At 45.6% G+C, this 26,590-nt stretch overlaps 1 protein-coding gene across 2 annotated transcripts in view; it reads left to right on the top strand.

Moving 5' to 3' along the window:
* LOC138569274 (multidrug resistance-associated protein 1-like) overlaps positions 1 to 26,590 on the top strand; it is a 1,459,677-nt gene that overhangs the window by 247,781 nt on the left and 1,185,306 nt on the right. For both annotated transcript variants that reach the window (XM_069647112.1, XM_069647111.1), the window contains exon 4: positions 15,204 to 15,341. In XM_069647112.1, coding sequence (XP_069503213.1) covers positions 15,204 to 15,341 — 138 coding nt within the window. The remainder of the gene's footprint in view (positions 1 to 15,203; positions 15,342 to 26,590) is intronic.

Below are 26,590 nucleotides of genomic sequence, written 5' to 3'. Positions count from 1 at the left end.
ACTTTTTAAGTGGTTTGCAATACCGGACATTACCCCAAATTTACACACATGTGCGCAAGGAGTATGGACATTAATTGATGAAGTGTCAGATTTTTCACATGCACACATTTTGAGTAATATCCTCTTTTCCGCTAAAACCCCCCTGAACATACCACCGGGTCCTAACACGTCTTAAAATGTGGGCAGAAAAATCACAAGAATTATGGTATCATTTAAATAATTTTCACAAGTCCGTACTATGAGTTATTCATCTTTTTCTAAAACCATATTCTGGCTGGCAGGGGTGTGTCTTTTCAGGTCACATGGTACAGAAACCAGTCTTTGCAGTTTCTGCCAAGCTCAGAGACCCTGCCCCTCCCAGCTTCTGCCAAGAGGAAGCTGTTTTACGACATCTGCAATAAACCATCTGCCTGGGTGAAGGGGGTTGCATTGTTCAGAGCTCCTGTATTCTGTGGGGGCTCCCCTTAATTCAATTATCAGAGAGATGGCATATCCTTAGTGTGGCCAGCAGGAAACAGCCAGGCCTGGGAAGTTACTTGTGAATCAAGTTTCACTCCTGATGGGGGTAGTTGCCAGGCAAAATTGGAATCTCTTTAAGCCAGTGTTTAGCCACATGTCATTTCTGTTCCCCAGTTTTCTGCATTCAAATAACTAACAATATTGTACATATGCAGCTAGAATGCTGATTCTAAGTTTAAAACTATGACATTTAACAATTGCAGCCTATGTGACACTCAAAAGTAGGTCACTCATTTCTTTTAAACATTTAGATTTTTAGTGTCTTTCAGTCCAAATTTACTTAAACTGCTGAAATCCACAGCTCAGCCAGTCTTGTGATGAACATTGTTTTAGGCTCATCCTCTTTCCAGATTTTGTATGCCCACAAGACTTTATTCTGCCAGATGTCCGCTGGTGTTCAGTGAGATTTTTGGATGTGTTGCAAATAGGCATTTTGAGCTGGCATTCAGAGAAACAAAAGGTGATTTTAAAGTGCGGTTTTTCCTTTGGCACACATTTCACTCATGGCACCCCGGCCCATCCTGCTCACACTGGTGGGTGGCAAGTTAGGCAACCATTTTAGTGTGCACAACTGCGCGGTTTTCATAGATTCTGGCGCACATGTGGGCTTTTTCGGCCATCTTGGATTTCCTAAGCCCACAGCACCAAATGTTGTAGCCTAATAGTCCAAACGTGGGTCAGGACACCCAACAATCCTTATGTGAAATGAGTAGCAGAAACCCTCTTTGTTGCATCTGAAAGGTGCATGCAAAATCACACCTTGACCATGCAATCATTTGGGCAGCCTGGAATGAAACTACAAGCATGACTACTACCTGCATGTGTTACCTTACGTTGGTATGTTCTAAATGCTGGAACTTTCAAAATGTCTTTCAAGATGATGTCAACAGGACACTAATCCCATATCATGATGACGATTGCTCCATCAACCTAATACCATGAGCAACGGTTCCCTTTAGTCACATGTACACCTTGGCAGAGCATGAAAATTCACGCCTGCGGGCGCACCTGTATAAAAACATTTGTGATGGTCTGATTGCTGAATGAAAGCCTCCAGTAGGTGTGTCCTTTTTTTTGTCCCAAAGAAAGATATGGCAGAATTGAGCACCTGCTTGGACTACAGATATCTCATCAAAATCCTTGTAAAGCAGAAGTACCCCTTGCCTTTGATGCAAGATATCTTTACCACCATTCAAGGAGTTAACATTTTCACCAAACTTGACCTCTGGGTCCCAGCACCTTGTTAGGATTCACCAAGGTGATGTATGGAAGACAACATTAAGAACACTGTAAGGCCATTATGAATACTGTACCGTGACCTTCATTCTGACTAAGGCGCCTGCAGTGTTCTAGCGCTTTAAGGGTAGTCTGTTTGCTGGCCTTCTGGGACACACAGGCCAAACACGCGAAGGACGTACTTAAAAGGCTACAAGCAAATAATCTGTTGGTCAAACCAGAAAAATTTGAGTTTGACACCACAACCAACCTATACCGGGATTATCAGTTATCTAAAGAAGACATCTCCATGGATCAAAGGAAGGTGGCTGTGTTGTTCTGCTGGCTGGAACCATCTGTACTTAAAAGAACTACAACGTTTTATAGGACTAGCCAATTTCTAGTGAATTCCTCACTTTTCTCGCATCATCCTGCCTCTGACCCAACTCTTGAAGCCGACAAAGCCATTCCGATGGAACTCAAATGCTGCAAAAGCCTTTACAGACTTTAATACCTCCTTTACTACAGCCCCCATACTCCATCAACCAGATCCTTGTAAGCTATTTATTGTGGAAGCAGGTGTCTCCAATTCAGCTAAAGGGGCAGTCTTACAGCAGGTCCAAGCAGATGAACTAGAGCATTCAATATCTTACTTCTCCAGAAAATTAACTGAGTGCGAGCACCACTAGATGGTTATCGAAAAAGAATTTATGGCAATCAAGAGCACTTACAAAGAGTGGAGACGGTTGCTGCTCGAGGCATGACCCCCCTCCCTCCATAAAAATCAATTCCAACCACTGCAACCTACAAGTCTTTCAACAGTTCGAGTGCTACAACAGCAGACAGGCTTTTTGGGCTTACTTCTTTGCACAGTACGACTTCTATATTTCCTCCAAACCTGGATCTGCCATTGCAGATACCTTGTCCGGAAGTAGCACTGAACTCTGAGAGGTTTGCTTTCCGATTAAAATATTCTGAATGCAAAGAAGTTTGTTCTGCTTATATCCCGATTTCTTGACCAAGTTAAAAACGACCAACCCCTTTCTTGTTTCGAACCCCAGCAACATGCACTGCATCTCCTTCAAGGCCTTTGATACCATGATAAACATCTTTATTTACCTACTGGTCATCTGCAACAACTGGCAATGCAATTTAGTCATGATAGACCAGGAACAGGTCACAAAGGGATCCCTGTCACATGCAACCTGGTTCAGCTGTGTTTTTGGTGGTCTATTTGGCATTCTAAAAGTACCTTTCTGCCTGCCGAGAGGCACTGTGCGTCCTTTGAAAGGACTCTCAGCTCCTTGGAGGCAACTGTCCACCGAATTCATCACTGAACTACCGCCATTGGAAGGACATACTGTCACCATGTTTACCTTGGACAGGTACACCAAGTTGGCGCACTTCTCTGCGATTCCTCGAAATACACATGGCTGAAGCTATGGCATAAACCTTTCTTAGAGATCTTTACAGACTCCACGGCCTCCCTGATGGCATCATATGGAATCACGGTACCAGTATAACCCTCGTTTCTAGAAAGCACTGTGTAATCAGCTAAGGAGTCAATGCCTTTTGTCATCAGGCTTTCATCCTCAAAGTAATGGATCTACTGAATGGTTAAACCGGACTCTTAAACAATACTTGTGTTGCTTTGCCTCAGCATACCGAATAACTGGTACACTCTGCTTCCTTTGGCAGAGTTCACCTACAACAACAAATTCCATTCAGTTATTCAGACCAGCCCTTTCCACTGTACCAATAGCTATCATCTCCAGGTTTTTCTGACTTCTGCCCCTGCATCTGATCTAGTTCCCACAGTGACTCAGCATATCCAAGCTACCCAGAACAGACAACCTTACATTTCCTGTCACACACCTGGCAGAAGACTATGACCGCTGCAGACTTGTGGACATTGTAGGAAACCGCCTACCCAGTAGAGGCTAAGGTTTGTCCAGCAGAAAAGTTTGTACTGAAGCATCTCGCCCTGACAGAACTGGCACCAAAATATGTCTGTCCTATCTTCATCAAGGAGAGGATGAACTCAGTGGCGTTCAGACTCAAGCTGGAATAAGATGCATCAATTTTCCCGCATCTCTCTACTGAAACCCTTTTTAGCTAGTCGAGTGGATCAACCGGAACACAAAATACAGGCAATTTGTGGCTCCTGATTACATCATGCTAAGTTGCAGCACCTGATAGACTGGCATAGTTATGGTTCATCCGACAGATCCTGGGAACCAGTATCTTGTGTAGATGTGCCCCCTCTTCTTCAGCGCTTCCATCACTGTTTCCTGTGGGAACCTGATCTACTTGCATCGGGAGGAGGGCATGTTGTCAGGATTCCTCCTAGTTCCTGGAGGCTCTACCAATGTTGGAAGTGACACATCCCATCCTAAGATGGTCGACATATGCGCTCAAATCATGCGCCTCTGATGTTCAGCACCGACACACAGCTGCTGGTTCCAGTGCTCCTCATGTCTCAGTGCTTTGCGTTTCCTAGAGCGGATGATTTTTTTCCTGTACCAATGAGTTATCTTTTCTTCCTTTTCCGTGCCCCTGGTCCTTACTTCTTCCCTTGCTGTTTTGGTCTCCTTCCTGCACACTTTTCTGACCTATTTCTTCCTTGTCGCCTTTCTCACTCCTGGCTTTTTCCCTCATGGAAACCCAACCCAGTGGAATCTCTTGGACGGATTGGCAATAACCCCTCACGAAAAACTCCTGCCTCCTTGCACTTGTGGGGTGGGGGATTTGCACTTGTCACATTTGGGGCAGTTCCGCCCATTTGAACTACTCCAACTATGGTTTTTTACAGCTGTGCTATTTTTCCACCTATCTCCTTCGTTCCAGGAGGGAATTTTGCCTGGAGTGTTCTACTATCACTCTAGTGAGAGTGGCTTCTAGGAGGGACAGGTGTTACCTCAGCCAGCCCATCCATCACCGGATTGAAAGAATAAGGCCTGTAGCTGACACTAGTGTTGTGTATGTGTTGTGTAACTGTTCATTTTAAGAGTGGGCTAAACTGGGTTAACCAGGGGATCCTCCCCATACCAAACCAGGCCCCATTATCCTCTGCCTTGGGGCAGCACCCAGCCTCATTGTCACCCCGCTAGAAGTCACCATAATCAGAGAGGGGATTTTGTTTGTTACAAAGAATATTGTAAGAGAATGTCAAGCTTACTGGGAATGCTAAACTGGGATCTGTTAAAAAGTCCCCTGTCTGAGTAGAGGGTGGGGTAGTGAAGGGGGCCGGATGCTGCCACCCGGTGCATGGTGCTGTGCCCAGAGGTAGTGTGGAGGAGGAAACCTTGGCACACCACACCATGCTCCAGCAACATTACAGGGGCTTTTTACATTAGTCAGAAACATACCACTGTACGTTTTAAAGAAGCTCCAAGCATGATTGTTGTGTGTAAAAACCCCTCTGTAGGACAAGCTCTACCAATGGCCAAACCATCATAGTTGTCTTGGCACAACTGGAATTGTTCTGGAATGGCTTTTCTAAAGCCAGATAGGGTAAAAGTGGGAATGGCGAAGAAAGATAGCTTGCCAAGTCTTACCCATGAAGAAAAAGATACAACCTTAGAAACACATGGTCCTCTCCAGAAACATTGCTTCACGCATTCACACAGTGTGAGTGGCGGAGAAATCTGTATTCAACTGAATTAACTCCGGAGCAGAGTAATGCCTTGCTCCATGGTAGCATCCCCACTTTCTGCATAAGCAGACTGGAGGCCCAAGAGGGTGACATACCTTGATCAAAGGGTGTAACCAAGGAGGCAGCAAGAGAACCGTAAACAAACACTGCTTATCCATTCTGATTTATAGCCTAAGTAATTCCAATACATGAGGGTGGTTAAGTTCATCCGGCCCTCAGGGTGAGACCAACCCCCTACATAAAACGTACACTTTGTGTCAATAGTGAGGGTGTTTTGAGGTGGAGTGGGAGTTTGGGATGAGAGTTAGAAGAGGAAAGAGAAGGAAATTGAGCTGCAGCCGGAGGAAGGAAGCGGGCGAGAGATGGTCGTAAAGAGCGAAAGAGGAGTGAAGTGGAGAATATTGAGAAGATGGTGAAAAGCATCACCAGGAGTAGAGAGTTGGTCAGAAGGAGGGAGAGATGGAGCGAGGTAGAGATTTGTGAGAGGATGATGATGAGGAGTACAAGGAGAAGTTTGGTTGCTGGTGCTAAAGGAGGTAAGGCTTACAGGTGTGGAGGACGTGTGGAGGTATAAGCATGTGGTGAAGTGTCAAGGCAGTAGGATTGAGAGAGAAAGCAGTGGAGGAGAAATGGGTTGTAGAAAAGAACACCTTAGGGAACAGACAATTGCAACACGTAAAGGGGGTAGACAAGGACTGGGTATTGGAAACTATAACTACCACACTAAGACAAGAAGGTTGAGAAGGCTCTGTGAACTCTCCTGTGGATTGGTTGACCTGACCAGTCTCCTGGTGTAAGCTTTGGGATTTATTACATTATCACTCAGGACTAACTTCTGCTGTTATCCACTTTCTGTGTACTCGAATGTTGGGTTCCGAGATCCAAGCGAGCGGTTTCCCCAGGACTTGACAAGAGGACCTATATTTACAACAGGAGGAGCTAACAAAGACCTTGAGGGGCACTGAAATCCCCTAGTTTGTCATTGACAGCAACATGGGGATACACGGGAGATGGGATCCCTGGATTGAGGAATAATAAAACCCAGAGACTTTGTTACACCCAGAGACTTAGTTGTTTGAAATCTAAGGTGAAGATTGCCTGTTTCTGAGTGCTATTTTGATTAGTTTGCCCACCTGTGGAACAACTCCAAATAAATAGTTTCCGGCATCGCTCATGCAGGGCCTGCAGCACTGAAAGGGACTGACACTGGCAGGCTAGAGTTGGGGCCACCAGGGGAGGTGTTTGCAGTCGCTGTGGGGCCGGTGCCAGGCTGTGGAAGAGCAGGCACAGCAGAGGTTGAGTCCTCAGGGGTGCAGCGACCTTGCAGTAGTGTGCAGCATGGACCAACACTGTCACCCCAGCAAAGTTTAGGGTAGTGTGGGTAATACAGTAGGATCTGGTAAGGTCTGAGCCACCTAAGCTGGATTACAGACTTCCGCTGATTAACCTTTACCATGATCCAGTCCGTGGGCCGTAGAGGATGGCAGGGTTGGTTCAGGGAAGGCAGCTGGGGCATGAGTGTGGAGAGAGCAAACAGTTTTAATCAAAATGCGTCAGTACTCGAGCACCATGTCATTCTCTAAATGTAAATTCAGGAGATGTGGAGGCACGGGGATGGAGCAGTACCTTCTCTGGTGGGACAACTAGTGAGTATCCATGCAAAAACAGTTTGTGCTTGCATTGGGGATCCTTACATGACAAACAGAGCTAGAAGCAATGCCTGGGACCATTTCAGCCTGGTTTCTTGACACACTTTGGACAGGCAGAGTTTTAAGTCACTGTTGCAGTCTTTTACATGAGTGCTTGACCTGGGATGGTAAGCTCAATGAAACTGCTGGACTATTCCTAGGGCTTTGCACACTTCCTTAATGATCTGACAAGTAAAGTGGGTACCTAGGTCACTGTCTATGACCAGGGGCATGCTGAACCGGGGTATGAATTCTGCTACTAGGTGTTTAACCACAGTGGCTGCTGCGTCTGCCCTTCTACACGGGTAGTATTCCACCCATCAAGAGAACAATTCAACTATGATGAGGCAGTAAGAGAACTGCATGCAAGTGGGGAGCTGCATAAAATCTGTCTGCACCTTTAAGAAGGGACCCTCGGGAACTGTATTTACAGCTTTGTGGGCACCGCTCTCCCAACATTTTAAGTCAAACATACAGTGCACCTTCCACAATAATCTTGAGCAACAGTGGTGAGAACAGGAGAAATCTATTCTCAGTTGAACGTGACAATCAGCACATTTTTACCTGAGTGTGCAGTGCCGTGAGCCTCATGGACCAAGTAGGGAAGGAGTACCGTGGGAGCCACCAGGTGGCCATTTTGGGAGCTCCAAAGGGAGCCAGTTTGCAACTTACACCCTAGCTGAGCCCAGGTCACCTTTTCTGCTTCGGGGACTTGGTCTTGGTTGGTAAGGGAGGCAATTGGTGATTGTGGGACTGCAACACAAACAAGAGTTTCATTAGGAGCCAGGGGGCCTTCTAAGCCCACTGAGCGAGCTGCACAATCCACTAGGGCATGGCATTCCCTTGGGAAGTGAAAGACTGAGAGGGATTGTCTCCTTTGCACTTGACAATAGCTAGGGAAGCAGGGAGCAATAGTGCATGCAGTAGGGCGGACACATATCTTCCATTCAATATACAGGTGTCTGTGGATGTCGGGTATCCCTGTTGCTTCCAAAGGATTTTGATATCGTGTACGACAACATGAGCATACCGGGAGCCAGTTAGATCATGGCTGCTCTCCCCTGAGCCAAGGTACATGTCCAGTTGATTGCTATTTGTTCGGCTACCTGGGCAGATCTCGCTGTGGGCAGTTGGTTTGCTTCTAGGGCTTTGTGGGGGTGCACACAGAATACCCTGAGACCAATTCTCCAGTTTCTGGGCCGGAGACACGACCCGTCAACAAACAGAATTAGATCTGGGTTCTGTAAGGGTTGTCAAGACAGGGCATCGGTACAAAGTTACATTGGCTGCTGAAATAAGCAATGTTTCATACTGGGCAAGGCTAGACTTGGATAGATGCTGGGTCTTCCCTTTGAGCAGGAGTTCTTTGAGGAGAACTGCGACTGTGACATGGTGGCCTTGCACCAAGGAGTCTGTTTTTTCTATCAGTAGGTCAGCAGCAACAACAGCTCGCAGACCTTGCTGGGAGTCAGGATGCTACTGCGTCTAGGGCTACACTGTGATATGATACAGGTTGATGCTTATCACAATACAACTGTGACAATACCCCCTGGGCAAATTCATCATGTTGATCTTAGTAGAAAACAAATCGCTTGCTGTAATCTGGCAAACCTAAAGCTGGTGCTGTTGCAAGCGCTTTCTTTATGGTGACAAAGGCATCCTCAGCTTCCCGGAGCCATGGCAGGGGCTCAGGGGTCGAATCATGCAAGAGGGTCTGGATGGCTTTAGCTATGGTGACATGCCCTGGGACCCACTGCCTGCAGGAACTGACCATCCTGAGGAACCCTCTCATTTGCTTCCTGGTCCGTGGCTGTAACGCACACCTGGTATCCACGGGAACGTCACTCAGCCTGTTCTGACCTCTTAAGACCTAGAACCCTTCCCTGGAGGCTATTCGACTGGAGACTGGGCCTGAAACACAGGATTGGTAGAATTTAACTCCCTATTGTCTGTGTGCTTGAACCTCTTCTTCCCCTGGGTCCAACCCTTCCCTTTGATCCACAGCTCACCTTGTTTTCTTGGATAGTGTGCTCTCCATCCTGCTTTCAGCGCAGGGACGCATTGATTGATGCGGGCTCGTTGCTGCCTAGTTACTTCACTGGCAAGAGTCCGACAGGTAAGTATAATGAGTCTTTTGAACAGTTCTCTAACTTCGTTCCTTTCCTTCCTTAGATGATGGCCGGCGTCCGGGGATGGCAGCGTGCTGCTGAGATGAGTAGCGCTGAAGGTGAGTGAGAGCGTGATGCGCGATGCATCCCTTTCGTATTTGTATTGAACTGAGTTATTTTTCTGTGTCTTTTAGGTGCCGCAACGTTTTCAGCGTGGATGCCGGTTATGAAGAACAAATGCGGTGGGTAAGTGTGGTTTGCAGCTCCTCTAGATGTTTCCACGCTAACCTGGAGCATCTTTTCCCTCTTGCAGATGGATGAGAAGTTCCGGAAACACGGTTCCCCCAGAGCGGCTGGGATTCAGGTAAGCGTTTGGAGCTCATACAGTATTTAAAAATAAGCAAAGATTTGCAGAATGCTTACTAAATGCCCTTGTTCTGTTCTTTTCCCTTTTCCTTAGGAAGCGGCGTGCCGGGATGGGAATGACACCGCCGAAGATGCCCGCAGAACAGAAGGAGCGATGAATGATGGGCAGAAGCACGGCAAGGTAAGGCTGTTCCTAACGGTGTTCTTGCAGGAGCTCAGAAGAAAGATGCAGGCCTACTTGAGACCGATCCGAACACGGTGAGTGTCCCGCTGCTGGTGCAGAAAACGCAAAGCATGTTTCTCAGCCTGGGTGTGGCTTAAATAGTCTCTGGGTATCCCAGGTGTCTCTGGGCTGAACCACACCCAAAAGACTAGACCGCACATGCTGTTCTGGGAACCGAAATATGTGGGGGCATCCATCTTGCCCCCATCAATGCACTACAAGTCCAATCCCCAATGTTATCCTATGGGAGTGAGTGAGTCTGGTGCCACAGGCGCCAAGTCTGACTCCAAGTGGGTCTTTGGAGGGATGGAGAGGCCCTTGAGGTCCATGTAGGTGATCGTGGCCTGGCTCCAGCCTGACATCTTGGAGGGCTGGGGACATGAGGGGCAGGAATCATGACAGCGGCTTGGGAACTTTCTGGATCGCTGTAATCTAATACTAGGATAAGAGTCTTTCCCCAGCTGAAATTGCATGGCCCGGTATAGCACACAGGGCATGTAGAGCTGTAACATATCCTTAGATGCCTTAGGAACATATTCAGAAAGTGCTGTCAACAGCATTCGGGAGTCTTGCTCGCAAGCTTCCAAGGAGGGAGAGGCTAGCAGCAGACCATCTACATACTGCACTAGCGTAGATCCTCCTGAGAACACCACGAGTCAAAATCCTTCCTTAGGATCTGAGAAAACAGAGTGGGGCTCTTGACATACCCCATTGGAAGACGAGTGAACGTGTACTGAGGGAATTCATGGGTAAATGCATACAGGTACTGTCATGGTGAATGGGTATTGAGAAAAAGGTTGACCACAAATCAACAACAGTGAAATACATGGCTGTGGATGGAATGCAGAACAGGATAGTAGTAGGGTTTGGTACAACAGAAAAGGTTGGCAACACAGCAGCATTAACTGCACGCAGATCCTGAATAAAATGATAAACCTCCTTTCCGGGCTTCTTCGTTGGTAAAATCAGAGTATTCCAGGGGCAGCAAGTGGGCACAATAATACCTTGGTCAAGAAGGGATTCTATTACAGGGAAGATACCTTCTTCGGCCTGTCTAGAAATGGGGTACTGTGGTACACATGGCAGGGGGTTGGCTGAGTTCAGGGTGATCTTGACTGGCTCAGAATTGAGCATGTAGCCGGCTTCATTGGCATGTGTAGACCATAATTTAGTAGGGACCTGGTCCAACACTCCCCCCATGCATTATGGGTCTGCCGGCACGGTCTCCTGGGTCCGAATGGGTAATCTCCTGGAGCACAGCCAAAACCTAACTTTCCAAGTGGACAGGCAGTGTCTAGGAATATACGATCGGGGGAACAGTAAATAGAACAACTTAATTTGCATAGCAGGTCTTATCCAAACAAGTTCACAGGGGAGCAGGGACTCAACAATAATGCATGGTCGTCTAAGATAGGACATAACCATGAGAGGGGGAGACACAGGGTGAGGTATCGGGGGACCTGCAATTCTAACAGCATGACAATTTCATCAGAGTGCACAATATGCAGGAATTCAGAAGCTTTTAGCGTGGAGCATGATGCTCCCTTGTCAACCAAACATGATACCTTTTGACCAGCAATGGTACAATCGACATAAGGTGCTGCAGGATTAAGCTGAATAAGTGGTGCAACATGTTCGGGGACCCCTTGGAAATCCTAACGATCGCTGTGTGGCGATGGCGGTGGAGGCATGGGTACCGCCAATGCAGTCGGTGCAGTTGGCAGACTGCCTCAGCAGTCATACTGAGGCCAATTCGGGAAGTCGGCTTTCCAGTGCCCAAACTCTTTACAGTAGTTACATTGGTCCCTCCCTATATGTGTTTGTGTGATACCCCTTGTGGCTCCGTCCCTGTTCATGTACCTGAGGAGCTCCTCTCCCCCTTCCACGTTGCTGCACTCCTGGCATGGAGTGGAACCCTCCCGTTCCCTGGAATAGCTGTAATTGCTGTATCTGCAACACCAAAAGCTTGGCTTCACTGTTTTCTTTCGGTCTTTCGTTCTTTTTATTGAAATGTTTAGCTAGCAAAACGTCTACCAAGCTCTTCCCTTCCCACCCCATTAGTACAGATGTTGATATCCTCCGATACCTTGGGTTGTAACCCCATAACAAACTGTGCCACCACCACCTGCGGTGCCATCACGGTGGAACCAATGATTCCAAAATACTGTTCATACATTGTTTCAGATGCTCAAAATATTTTGCAGGATTTTCGCCCTTGGCCTGTTAACAGGCATTTATTTTGGACCAGTCCGTTTTTCAGGTACAGATTTCGAGGATGGTGTGCAAGAACCTATCAATAAATGCTTTTAGCCTTCCCGTGGTGGGAGGTTCTTCGGCTGCCCAGTTAGAGCATACTTTCAACAGAGTAAAGGTAGCGGTGGGCAGCACTGATCACAGCAATTTGTTCAAGTAAGCTCATGTGAAGCGGTAACAGTCTATGATGACCTGAAGCTCTTCCTGCAACTTCATCAGGTCTTCCCATATCTTTGGGAATTTCTGAACAATATTAAACAAATCGGTGGCACTCCAGGATGCGTTTATCGTGACTATGGTATCCCCTCCTGCAGGGAGCTGTCTAAGCGGATATGCACCTATACTGGTAGTAGCAGGAGAAGCTGTGAATACATCAAAGGTGCGTGTGGTGGATGACAGTGACTGAAAGAGGCTGGAAATCTGGACTCTTAGCTCAGCTGGGATTGGGCTAGTTATAGAGCTTATCGGGGTAAACTGAAGATAGGTTGGTGGTTGGGTAGAGTCTGGGCTCTAAGACTGTAACAGTCCAGAATGCCTTTGAGAGATTCCTTTGGTGGGGGCCCCTTTTTGATAACAGGATAAAGGCGGTTATACCCTGCTTTTCGGGTTGGGACTTGTAAATTGGAGTACTCAGTCTTTAGGGTCTTGATTTGCTCCTGGACCTTTTCATGGGTGTCTTTCAGTGCTCAGGTCTTTGATTCGGACTGTCTCTTGGTAGCTTCAGTGTACCAGTCTTGGTAACTATCCCATTGTTGTTGGTGTACATGGGCACCTTACTTCTCTAGCGCCTTGCCTAAGAAGAATAGGACGTTCTTCTTTATGGCTGTGATAATATTAGACCAGGTGACTTTATGACTTTTGCGCAACTATAAGATTGTGTTAGTCTTAAAGAAATGTGTAAGTTAGGTCCAAAAGAAAACTCACTTAAGTGAATGATTCATCAATAACTCTGACCTATTCCTGGAAATAGAATAATAATTTAGGAATATGTCCGAGTTACTCCTGGTTGCGTTTGTGACTCCATCCTTAATTGTAGAACATATCCAGATCTGAATGGAGTTATGCCTATAGTTTCTGGGACTGTACTGCTGTGTGTTGTAAATTATGATTGTCTTTTGATGTTTTAATTTGTCTTTTTCATATTTATTAGAATAGTCATGTAATGTTATAAATTCCCTGATTTTTACAAACTGGAACATGTTTTACTTTGTAAAGCAGAAACACATATTTTCAGAAAAATACAACTACAAACTTCAACTTCTAGCTTTCCTAGTTGCTTCAGGACCTAGTATGTGCACAGTTTTTGAAGAAAATGTCATTGGAATGCTTTTATTTGTATCTACTGAGGCAAATATACAGCTTATACGCCAAAAATAATTACATTTATAATTTAAATAGATACTAGCAGTGTGGGTTTTCTAGAAGGGCTTAACTTGCTTGAGGGAGCTTGCATCAGTGGCCACACCAGAGTCGACAAAGGTAAATCTGTCCCGCCCCCACCTCCACACATGCAGTCTGGGCAAAATAGTTTAGCTGTCCATCTCCACTGCTCTCTCTGCACTCTGCTCAGTTCTGGCAATTTGAATACCATTGTACAACTTCACCTGATGCTTAGTACCACTAACTAACCAGATGGTAGCCTCAATATTTATGGAGGGGTCACAGAAAACAGATGCATGACACAAACCTCAAATGAGGTTAGTTTGGTAAATCTTTAATAGCAGCAATACAGGGTGTGTGTAGAAACAGTGTGCATATGATTCCCAAGTAATCCAAAACTGTTACTCCGCTCCCTTATTAGCAGATTTTCTATCATTCTAAGTACATCGACTTCAGTACAATGAACAGAAGATTATATGAACTCACAAAAGATGGTTTCGGCCTTTCCAATAGTACAATGGTCTTCTTTTAGGAGCCAAGCAAACCTAAACACTTGAGGTCACTTCCCCAGTCTTCAAGGAATAGGCAACACAGATCCTTATTACAATTAATGCTTGGATTCCTCTTATCAGTATTCATTTGAAGTATCTTCTGTTTGTGAGACATATATCTTTTTTTAGACAGACGGAGCATTAGCTGCCAAATTTCCACTCTCCATTCTGACCTCAAGTATCTCTGATTTAAAAAAGGCCTAGTACTGAATATAGAGGCTTAATCTTTCTTAAATCTGCATACTTATTCCACTCACATTAAATTCACCAAAAAATGATATTTCACATCCAAATTCTTTTGGGCATTCAAATGCATAGCTCTGCATTTTTGCTCCACATAGATATTGGGAAAATGTGTTTCTATTCAGAATAGGCACTGCCAACAGTCTGTTCAGGTGCTCGTCATGGAGTGTGCTTCAGTTGTGAGATATGACCCATATCTTCGTATGAGTCTATTTGGGAGCCACATCATCCTTTCTGTTGGGCATTACGGCATAAGTGCTTGCCTGAGCCCGACAACCAGACATCACTTGTTCATTTAAATATCACCACTTCACCTTGCAGATATGGGTAAAGAAATTAGCAGGTGTACCCGTCCAATTCCTTTCCGCTTGATAATATATAACGTGGAGATACCAAGCAACGTTGTAGGTTATGCTCTGTTATGACATATGAAGTTTTGTATTGCACCACACCAAGAGGCTTCAGGGTGATTTCCTGTACACGTTCCATAAATTGCTGTTGTTAGGGTAGTCTTCTTGCTGGGAAGGGTTTCATTTGTGCAGCATTGAAAGAGAGACTACGCTTAAAAGGCTACTTTGCTATAGTTGTTTGTTTGCTGAAGAGTCTGATGGGCTGAGTTCCATGTGGAATGGACACATGGCAGGCTCTTCCACCTGACACACTGTTGTTTTAGAAACCTGGTTAGTGTGGATTTTGGTTTGTGTGTTAAAGGTATATTCCTCTGTGCACTCTACAGAGCAATGTCAATGAAACATTGCCTTTAATTGGTATCCATTTGAGTTCCTTGGTGTGAAGAGAATGCTCCAGAGAGCCAGAACTTCACTCTTTTCTTTTACCTAGTACACTTTCTTGACACTCAATAATGTTCCCGCTACAAATACATTGGAATTTCCTTTTTAAGTATTAAGTGGGCATCATTACGTTCAGTGTACTGTCCAGCAGTGTAAGATATTTACATTTGATTTTTACATGTATTATAATTATTATCTCTATCTTTTGTAGCTCCTTGCAGCGTGCATTATTCAGTATGAAAGGATACAAGGGATTCAGTCATCGTGTGTGCTGCTATTGTATTGGTTGTTCTCACTGCTGTGCGCAGCACTCCAGCTAAGGTCCAAAATCTTACATGCTTTGCATGAGGTAAGCAATTTTCTATTCCATTCGTTTTACTCTTCTGAAATCATTTCTGATTGTTTATTTTTCCATGTTATTGTAGTAGAGATCCAAATTACTGTGAACTAAAGCATAGGGAAACTCCTACAATTCAGAGGTGTTAGTTAGCAATAAAACAGGGTTCCATATTATGTGATTTGAAAAGAAAATGACACCAATGCATATTTTAATGTGCAAAACATTTTATGGCTCGTAAAAAGTAAATATGGAAAAAAAGTGGAATAGACATGGATAATTTGTAGAATGGGATTTATGGAGTTTCAATGTATGTATTCCCTGTGAAGGGGTATAATTGCATAAATTATTTGATTCACTGTGTGAATTGTCTGGATTATATAACGCACTCTGTTATTGGGCAAGGAAAAAATGTAACCAACCCCCCTCTTTGCTTTGTTTACACACCTAATTTACCTTAGTTGGTGTTCCTGAAATCAATGCACTTGCTAGGATCCCCAGCAGGGGGAGCTCGGTGTCACTGAGGGAGAAGATAAGAAAACATTATTTTGACAGGCAGCTGTCACCCCTCCTTGTAGAGTGGAAAGAAATGGTATGTGCCGCGGAGAAAAAAAGCCTGCTTTTCTTTTTGGGCTGAGGGAAGGAGAAGGATCCTCCTGTCAGCATTCTGGCAGGACTTCTTTAGGTCTATCCGCCCAGCCGTGGCACTTTTGAGACAATGAGAGGGATTGGTTTGAGAGAGCGGAAGAGAGGGAGACCAGTTTGCTGCACAAGCTGCCGGGTAATCTTGAGTGTTGCAGAGCAGACAAGAGGCAGTAGAAGGGGCTTGGGGTACTCCTGTCTAGAGTAGTCTGGCCCAATTGCACCCAGAGGCAGCCTCTAAAAGCCGGATCCCTTGCAACTCATAGGGGGATTATTTAGATTGTCCACCAAAGCAGATTCACACGCCTCCCAGCAGCTCCAGTATTAAAAGGCAGCATAAAAGTAACTCAGCAGTAGCTGTGCACCTGTACAGTGAGCGAATTTCCAGCGCAAGTGTTTCATTACCTTAAGCGCAACTTGTCACTGAGTAAAACAAATAAAACCACAAGCCTCTAACTAAGGGCCCTGTGTTTACCAGCTGCTGAAGGTTGCTGTTCATCCAAAAAGACTGAGATTTGAATCCTGAATGGGAGATTTCACCAAATTTTCGGCTGTTCGAAAATTCTGAACGGCCGAAACCTTATACCAAATCCCCCATTCGGTAGCTTGGGCTGTGGGGGAGTCCCCCGCACCCTTGTTCACTATACTGTGAGCGGGATTGCGGGGGTATCGCCTGAAGCCAATCCTGTAACAAGTAAAAAAAAGAAGGAAAGGACCCTGCAGTGCCAGTTCTCAATCATGGAAGTGAAAGGAAACAGGCGTTGCATTGACACAGCGGGTCGGCGGCACACAGCAAAGTGTGCTGCCTCAAGGTCAGTAGGGGTGTGGGGTTGGTGGGGGTAGGGGCCAAGTCGGAAATGTTCAAGACCAAAAGTTATTTTCTCCCTCGAACATTTCCACCACAGGCTTCTAACCCCAATCCTTTTCTTTCACATCACTGGGAGCAATAGTTGTGGCCATTGGCCCCTTTCATGGCCATGGTACGTTTTGTAGTTGCGCTGTTCATTCACAGTGCAACAGGCGGCTTTCAACTACGTTATTGTTACGAGAAGCTAGTCATATTATGGCACAGTGATAGAAGAATTTTTTAAAGTGTCATAAATTGCATTAGATCTGTTTTTACCTTGATATTTTATATTATATGTGAATTGACTGATTGAGAGTGTGTTCTTAGCTAGCACAACTACTTGGAGTCCTTTTGACTTCAAATACCGGCTTGCTGGTATCAGTCGCCTGCGGCTGTGTCATTTCTCCGTGCTGAAGGCTTAAAAGACTCGCATCAGCGCAAAGTCGATTGTTTGTAGTTGCGCTTTTCCTTAACAGTGCAACACCCGGTTTTCAACAGCGCTATTATCACGAGAAGCTGGTTGTATCATGACACACTGATTAAAGAATTTAATTTACAAAATGTCATGAATTGCATTAGATCTGCTTTCACCCTGATATTTTATATTGTATGTGCACTGACTGATTGAGGGTGTGTTCTTAGCGAGCACAACTACTTGGAGTCCTTTTGACTTCAAATACCGGCTTGCCGTTATCAGTCGCCTGTAGCCACGTCATTTCCCCGCAACGCAGGCACTGACGCGAATCCAGTTAAGGCCTGTTCGGGGCTGTTCGACGGACGATGGGGCGTGCTGTTGACTGCCAGTTATTTGTGAGGTGGGACGTATTGTTTTGGACTATCGGGCGCACCTACTTTGGGTGGCATGGAGTGCATAATGTTGCGATATCCATTAGTGTTACTGCAGGAATAACAGTACAATAAAGAGGGTACATTAACCCTTAGGGCGCTGAACAAAATTAGACAACTTGTCATTTTGAACAGTCCCCCTGCTCCAACCAAAACATGCTTACCATTTTTGCAGGTGGCACTGATCAATGCCAGGTCCGCTATAAAGAATGCCATTGCTCTTAATGATCTTCTTTTGTCATTGAAATTGGACATTTTATAACTGAATCCAGGTTCAAAGCCACCTGTGTGGCGCACTTTCATACATTACTTCCAGAGAATTAGCAGATCAAGTGGGCAAATAGAGATCCTTTGAGGGGTGGAGGAGTGGCTATTATTGCAAGGTCATTCTTGGACCTACGTAATTTTCAAAACCTTTCTTGGAATATGAACTCTGAAGTTTTTACCTGTATTTTGTTTAAATCCCACAGTGAAACTTACCATTTAGTTCTTTAACAACCCCCTGGCCATGCCAGCATCTTTCTTCAAGATCTTGAAGTATATCTGGGAACTGAAGTACTATACCATCAGAATGTAATTATTTTAGGTGATTTTAATATGTTATGTAACGATTTGGATAATCTGGATTATATCCAGTTTAAGGATATCATGCATTCCTATGAACTCATTCTACTAACTGAAATGGCATCTCATGTAGGTGGCCACTGTCTTGACATTATTATGTTCAGAGGGAAACGGGTGTCTCATCAGGACAACATACCAGTTACATGGTCTGATCACTATGTGGTGAAGTTTATCATTCCATGGGAACAAACTCTATTTGATAATGGGAAACCCGGCAATGTCCAATAGTCTTGTAGCAAAAACAAAATGGATGCTATCACATGTGCTCAACTTCTGGATGGATTAACTATGCCACGGCTGACCTGAAAAGCCCTTGAGGCCTTTCAGAATCGTATGTCCTGTCTTCAGAAAAACTGTGACACCTGTGCCCCTATAATAAGTACTGACAAACCTAGGAGGAGGAGTAACCAGTGGTATAGTGAATCACTGAAAACTCTGAGAGCGTACCATCGGAAAGAGAAGCTATGGTGAAAGACTAGGTCATCTGCAAATTGTTTAGATGCCAAAACAGCTTTGGGGGATTACAAGAAGTCTATTGCCCTAGCCAAAGCCTCATGTAACCAAAAGCAGATTGACCTGGTGCAAAATAGGCCAAAAGCACTATTTATAACTATAAAAATAACTGTGGGTCTCCCCCATCTCTCTCCATCTCTGCCCCTGGCAAATGGATGTAATACCTTCTTCTCTGACAAAATTGACCAGATTAGGAATAATATCAATCTCCAGTCCCCAATTCGGCAATAGATTATGTCAAATCGGAATAAAATTGATAGTCATGATCAGATGGGCCCCAAGTTTACTCTTAGCCCAGTAGATTTGGAAACAGTCTCTAGTCTCATGTCTCAATTAAAGCCCACTAACCACAATTACACTCCTATTTGTCTTAAATGCCTCATTATCTCAGGGAATTTTTCCAACTGAGCTATAAAAATCATTCCTTACACCACTCCTGAAGAAAAATACACTGGATTACAAGGTCCTCTCTAATTATCACCCCATTGCAGGCCTATGTTTGCCATCAAAAATCCTTGAAAAAATGGTTACCGCACAACTGCAAGACTTCCTGGAAGATCAGGGAATACTGGACTCGTACCAATCAGGATTCAGGCCAAGATATGGGACTGAAACAGCTCTTGTGTCAGTTTGGGATGACAAATTGAAGGCGGCCGATGGGGGTGATATCAGCATGCTAGTCATGCTGGACCTATCGGCCGCTTTCGCTATGTCATGTCAGACTTTGAAATCTTAATCTCTAGACTTTCTACAGTAGCTCATGTGCCTGATGATTCATTGAAATGGTTCACATGCTTTCTGACTAATCGAACTCAAGTTAAATTGGGGCCATTCAGCTCTGACCCGCTACCAGTGAAATGTGGAGTTCCTCAGGGTGCCTCTCTCTCTCTCCACTGTTATTTAATATCTACAAACGTCTCCTATTGGACATCTTCTCAGAGTTTAATCTGCATTATAATTCGTATAACGATGATACACAGATCTATGTCCGATGTGGAGAACCAGTGGAAGCCGTGGACAGAGTGGTAGCTAGTGCCAATAAAATTTAAAATTGGATGTTGATTAATAAACTTCAACTTAATCCAGCTAAAACAGAGATTATAATATTTGGTTCTAAATCGAAATTTAGCAAAATCTCTTAGCATACATCCTGTTCTGCACATTTTGGGGTCTCAGCAACTTTTGCATCTAAGGTAAAGTATCTTGGGTGCATCTGGCAAGCGAATCTGGGTAGTAATCTGCAGGTAAATGAAAAGGTCAAATCTGTGTATTATCACCTCAGATTGTTGAAACCCTTGCTGCCTCTTGTCTCAGAGAAAGATCGCCCTTTGATTGTTGGCACACTAGTAAACTATAGACTAGACTATTGCAATGCCCTGCTAATTGGAATTCCAAAAGGCCAAATCCAGCATCTGCAGGTCGCTCAAAATGCAGCCGTTTGGCTGATCTATTCTTTACCCAGACGCACACATATTTCTCAGTTTCAGAGAAATCATCACTGGTTACCAGTACTGCAGAGAGTCCTGTTTAAGGTCCTCTGTCTGATCTTTAAGAATATGTCAGGCACTGCCACTTCATACCTTTCATCAAACATCACTGCTTACCATCCTGACCGTTGTTTCCGGTCCTCAGGGCAACATTTGTTGGTAGTTCCATCGTTCAGGTCTGTGACCTAGGGCGATGGACGCTTTTCATGTGCAGGACCTCGTGCCTGGAACATCCTGCCAGATGAACTTTGGAAAATTGAAACACTGAGGGAGTTTAGAAAAAAGTTGAAAACTTTCCTTTCAGAATAACTGTCTATGATGGATCTGGCGCCTCGTCTCTGCACTATTATATTACCTGCGCCCAGATGTAATTTTTTTGCTTGGTTCCTTCATGGTTAAGCGCATTATAAATACAAAAATCAAAACCAAATCAAAATCAAACATAAAAGAACCTTTTGTGAACTGCGCCTTCAAGTGCTCATAAGTGGGAGAGAGAGCAAAAACCTGTAGCACATCTATCCTCACAAAGTGGAGTTCAAAACCTCTCTTGTGGGACAACACAGAGGGTATTTTACCTATAAAAATAAATATGCTAGGTGGCGCGCCGTCCAGGGGACGGCAGTCAGTGGGCACCCCTCCTATCAGTGATGCCCACCGTGATCTGGAGGGGGGGGTGAGAGGGAGTGGGTTTATGGTAGGATGAGTCATATGGGGGCCAAAGGGGAAGTTAGTCCGGGGGAGCCAGGAAGAGGGGGCCTTGTTCTGCAGGGCTTAAAGGCTTGCAGGCCAAAGGGGTACCCTCTTTGATCATGTTCCTCCCTGAAATTTCCCACCCACCCACGCCTCGATGGGGTAGGATTTGTCAAGTGTTTGTAATTGTCTGTTTTCATTCTCTTTCAGGCATGCCCAGCACTTGCACACTCTGAATGTCACAAGGCCTAGTATCCTTTGTCATTTTCATTGTTTTTGCTCCCCTGTTCCCCTCCCTTGTGCCTTGTGGCCATTTGAAACACTAACTTGCTGTATAAGTGCCTTATAAATATCCAATAAATTAAATATTACATGGTGTATCCTGCTAGGAAAGTACTGGCAGGTACCACAAGGGGACTGCACAACCAACAGTGTATAAGTATGGCACCCATGGGTACAAGCCTCTTGGGGAGCCCCAAATAAAGGGGAGGGATAGGGGTTGTGGAATACTTTCCAACCCCATCATCGCGGGAGGTGGGAAGGGTAAGCATATGATGTCACTATTGCTACAAATATGAATTGGGAAGAAACAAATAGAATGCTGGTGAAATCACAAAACAGGTATTTGAGATATGGGGGCAAGAATGAGTAAGGAAGGGAGTGGGCTCGAAACAGAAGCCATGAGGTGAACGGGGAGAATTAAGTGGGAGAAGCAGCAGGGACAGGGCAGAATGTCCAACCGGGGAGCAAACTGAAGGTAAGGGGGCTGAAAATAACAGAGCGGGTGAGCAGGGGTATACTCGAGGGGTGGATTGGTAGGTGGGCTAGTGGGTGTGGGCAACGGGTAGCCTTCGGCATATGCAGGGGTGCGGAAGAAAGGTGCAAGGGAAGGGAGTGAGGGAATATGGAGAAGAGCGAGTAGAATAGCGAGGGTTAAGGGGTAGTAAGGCTCGCACATGGGGGCAAGGGTTGTGTTGACTGCCGCCACGGCATGCAGGGTGCATGGGTGATACCGGGGCAAGGCAAATGGATGGGTATAATCGGGGGAACAACTGGGGCATCAGCCAGGAGATTCTTGGGAGGACAGCTTACTTACGGGTGGGTTGGTTAGACTGAGGGAAACAATAATAAAATAGGATGAAGTAATTTTGCGGGAAGAGAGAGGGGGAATTAATGAAATAAAAGAAAGAAAAAAAATGGCTACGGTTTATAGAGGGATGGTTAGGCAGACTTGGCGGTTCACCCAATAGGAACCTAAGGATCCAGTCGGCGAAGGGGGGAATGAGGAAGCCACACCCAGCGCATAATCCTGAGGCGTGGTGGAGAAACTGAACAACTGTAAGAAAACTGCTGGCTTAATAAAGCTTGCAGCAGCATATTCAACTTTCCCACCTTATCAATTGGTCCTGGCTCTTTATTTGTGGGAAGGGTTTGGGGTGTGGTCAGTGACAACGGGAGGGGGTGCCAGGCAACGGGGACGAGGGGTAAGTCTTGAGAGCGAACAATACGGCCGAATAGCGCAAGTGTGGGCTGTCAGTGCTATGCCACTGGCAGTGGCTCTGTTCAGTCTAGTACATTCACAGTAAACAATGTGCACTCGGAGCAGTGGTATAGAAAAGGAGAGAGGGGGGGGAACAAACTTAAAATAAAACTCGTGAGCTGATAGGTTTATTAAACAGTGGAAGCATCTGCCAATGCTGTCGTTCGATTATGCATTTAAAAACCTTTAAAGCAATTCATGGTGCGGTGAGGTCTTGAGAGAAATTAAATATTAATAAATAAATACTTAAACCCAACAAAACAAGGGTGGATCAAACAGCCATTCAGGTTGTTGTGAAGAAGCCATCTTTGTTGAAAACCAAGAAGGGGAATTATTGAAAGAAAGCTTGTAGCAGAGTAAGAGGTATTGATTTAGGTCCTGAGGCTGAATTATACTAGCAAAAAAGAGTCGTCTTGATCTGCTACTACTAAGAGATTGAACCTGCCTGTCTCAGCAATGAGTGTACCAGGAAAGGCCTTCAGCAGAGACTACCTGCCCTGTCCTGCGCAGCTCCTCAGAGAACTCTCTGCAGCCCATGCTACAAAGCACTTCTAGGAATTTCTGCTTGAGGAGAAGAATTCTGTTGCTGATGCCGGGAAGTTGTGGTGTCTCCATTTAAAGGCAGCTATTGCCACTCTGCACCAGCTATACATCCCAGTTCCCAGGGGCAGGTAGCACAAAGGACACGTAAGCCTGTTACATATATGTTTTGTTGTGGGGAGCCCCCATTAAGTTGGGCCTACTATTTTTGTATTTAATAGACTGCGGCTACCAGGAATGTGCTAAAGTCAGTGCTGTGTAACATTATGGATGTAGTATCATGGGGGCGTTGCTTGGAGGCCGAGTGATGCAGATGTGAGCTTGCTCGGCTCCCCGTAGGCCTAGCGGTCTGGAGCCCTGATCCACTGCTGGGGTGGCCTACTTGATTGAAGGGGACTGGTGCTGGGGTATGGGGGGTGGGGTGTAAACCCAGGGGCATCGCCGGAGAATGAAACATGGTGTTTGAACCTCGGCGTTCGGAAGGAAGATCTATTTGGAGGGGTACACACCGCCGTGGACAGTGCCGTGACATTGAAAATGACAGCAACGCTTTGAGCTACTTTTTCTTGAGGTGCACGCCTGCGTAAAAAGATAGAAATGCACACTGCGAGCGTGGAGAGGCACACCAGAGATAGCGATCAGGGAGGGTGTGACTATACTTTGACCTGCACTTGGATCGTTGCAGACAGGAGCTTTGTTGAAGTGAGGATCAACTACCTGTTAGACTCTGGGGAACAGGCCCGGCCCGGCTTATCGTTCACGTTTACCGTGGCAAATGGTGAAGTTCCTATCACCTGGGGTCTCTCCGCCCTTTGACCTTGTGAGGGCGGCAGCCCTTTCCTGGTACATTGATTGCCCTGCCTGTGAGAGCGGCACATGCTGATTTGGGAAGGATGTGGCTGTGGAGCAGTCCGGACCGGCGCTTTGGATAGAGAGGCCCCTAACTATTGTGCAGAAAGCGGCCATGTCTGGGGGTAAAGAGACCCTCAACAAAAACAGACCAAGATCGATAGATTTACACACCCACAGAAAAAACACTCCTTGACTGCATTATCTTGCCTATTGGAGAAGGCATCAGGAAACATGGCTCGACAGGAGGTCCCGGGTGGGCCTGTCTTGGAGGCGATCATGGCCTTGAGAATGTCCAGGGAGTCCAAGATGGGAGAAGTACGGATGGATGTGTCACTTTTGAGACAGGACCTACGCAATCTTGCATCATATAAAATGAATAACCTGGGGAAGGGCATGGCTGAAATGTTGGCAATGACAGAGACGTGGCAAAGACAGGTAAAGGAGCTACAGGATTCTGAAATGCACAGTGGAAGACGCAGTGGACAGTCAGGACAACATAATGTCTACATTGTGGGACTTCCAGGGAGAGAGAGGATATTATGGATACTATGGAGTATGTGGAGAACCTTTTGTTGCAATCTGCTGACCCTGGCAAAGTGTCGCTATGCTTTTTGGTGGAACGGGCATATAGTGCATTGACTAGTAGGCCACCTGGGCGCTGCCACTTGGGCCATTATTGTGCAAAGATCCTGAATTTCAAGGGCAAGGAATTGATTCTCAGGTCCATTCGAGAAGTTGGCAGGATTTATGCAATAGATCATTGACAGGCTTCACAGATTTGTTTTATTTTTATTTATTGGGTATTTATAATGCTATAATGCGCCTATACACAGGCAACAAGACAAGGGGGTGGGAAAACAGGGTGGAAAACAAACAATCCTACTAGGCCTTGTGACATTCGGATTGTGCAAGTGCAGTAAAGAAGTGCAGAGGAGAGGAGAAGGGGGGGAAGTACCGGACAGGGCGGAAGGGCCCGTGAGAAAAGCAAGTGCCAGGGGAGGCTGGGTGGACAGAGCCGGGGGAAGCAGAGAATGCAGGGGAAGGAAGGTCCATGAGCATGTGCAAGGTAAGGGCTAGCAGGGCTACCAGGGTGCAGGCTCAGCCAGACTAGTGTGGGGGGGAGGGGCCCGGAACGGCAAGTGCAGGAAGGGGGTGTCAGGGGACAATTGCAGGGGTAGACTGGATTAGCGGGGCCTAGTGCCCAATAAGACTCTGAAAGAACCAGGCAGCCAGACAAGAGGCAAACAAGGACATTAGCATGGGAGAGGGAGCGGGAGAGGGAAGGAAGCAGAGAAAAGGAAGGTCTTGAGAAGCTTCTGCAATTTAAGGAGATCTGTCACAAGTCTGAGAGGGGCAGGGATGCCATTCCAGAGGGTGGCACCGCAGAGGAGAGAGATCTAAGTACCCAGTGGAAGGCGTGTTTGGAAAATAACTGATTAGCGGGCCCATTGTGCACAACATCTCACCTATGCATATGTGGATTAACCATAATTCGGAGATCATCACCTTTTGATATCATACATACAGCTCATTCCTCTGTAATTTTGGGGATTCCTTGGCTTATTCTACATAATCCCTATTCTTTCTAGGATCTGAACACTGAATGACACATTGTGTTCAAGAAACACATCAAGTATCTGTAGTGGCAATTCCAGCTACATTACCTAATGAGGAGATCAGACACTGTGTAAGACAATACCTAAACACTACCAGGAATTCCACAAAGTGTTCTGCAAAAATCAGTGCAGTCCTTACCACCTCACTATCATGAGGACTGTGCTATAAATCTGATACCTGAAACAACAGTGCCTTTTAATTGGAAGTTTCATCTAACGCCCTTGGAAAAGGACTATCTTCATCAGAATCTGGCTAACGGTCTGATTAGGGAGTCTGTGCCTCCTGCAGGAGCATGTCTCTTTTTTATACCGAATAGAAACACCACAGAATTTAGACCATGCCTGGATTATAGAGGTCTAAACACAGTAACCATAAAGGACAAATAACCACTCCCTCTCATTCCGGACATCATAGACACCGTCCAATCAGCCAAGATCTTTACCAAACTGGTTCTTAGGGGCACATATCTCTTAATCTGTCTAAAAGCAGATGAGCGGATAACGGCCATCAGGACACCATTCAGCCACTTTGAACACGCTGTTATGCCATTTGGCCTGGCCAATGCAACTGCGTTTTTTCAACGCTATATGGACCATCTCTTTGCAGATTTACTTTTTCCTTCCATTATTGTATACCTGGATGATAAATTGATTTACTCATCCTCACCATCTGACCATATCGTCCATGTCAAGACAGTACTCAAAAGACTGCAAGAAAATCACCTTCAAGTAAAACCCGAGAAATGCATCTTCGAGACCACCACAGTGCCATATTTGGGATACATCCTGTCTTCTGACGGCATATCCATGGATCAACAAAAGGTCTCTGCTGTTCTCCGATGGAAAAGTCCTAATAATGTTAAAGAAGCCCAAAGGTTCTTGGGACTGGCAAATTTCTATCGAAAGTTCATTGCATCTTTGTCCCACGAGGTCCTTCCGATCACCTCCCTTTTGAAAAAGAACACTAACTTGATCTGGCATCCTAAGGCAGAGAAAGCGTTTGTATCCATGAAAGAAAAATGCACCTCTGCATCCATTCTGATACCTCCAAACCCTGACAAAAT

The sequence above is a fragment of the Ambystoma mexicanum genome, chromosome 2q (assembly GCF_040938575.1).
Source record: "Ambystoma mexicanum isolate Mex_15411 chromosome 2q, UKY_AmexF1_1, whole genome shotgun sequence".
In the NCBI taxonomy this organism is placed as follows: Eukaryota; Metazoa; Chordata; class Amphibia; order Caudata; family Ambystomatidae; genus Ambystoma; species Ambystoma mexicanum.
The sequence above is the reverse complement of the archived record's forward strand: the minus strand, read 5'-3'. Positions and strand labels throughout refer to the sequence as shown.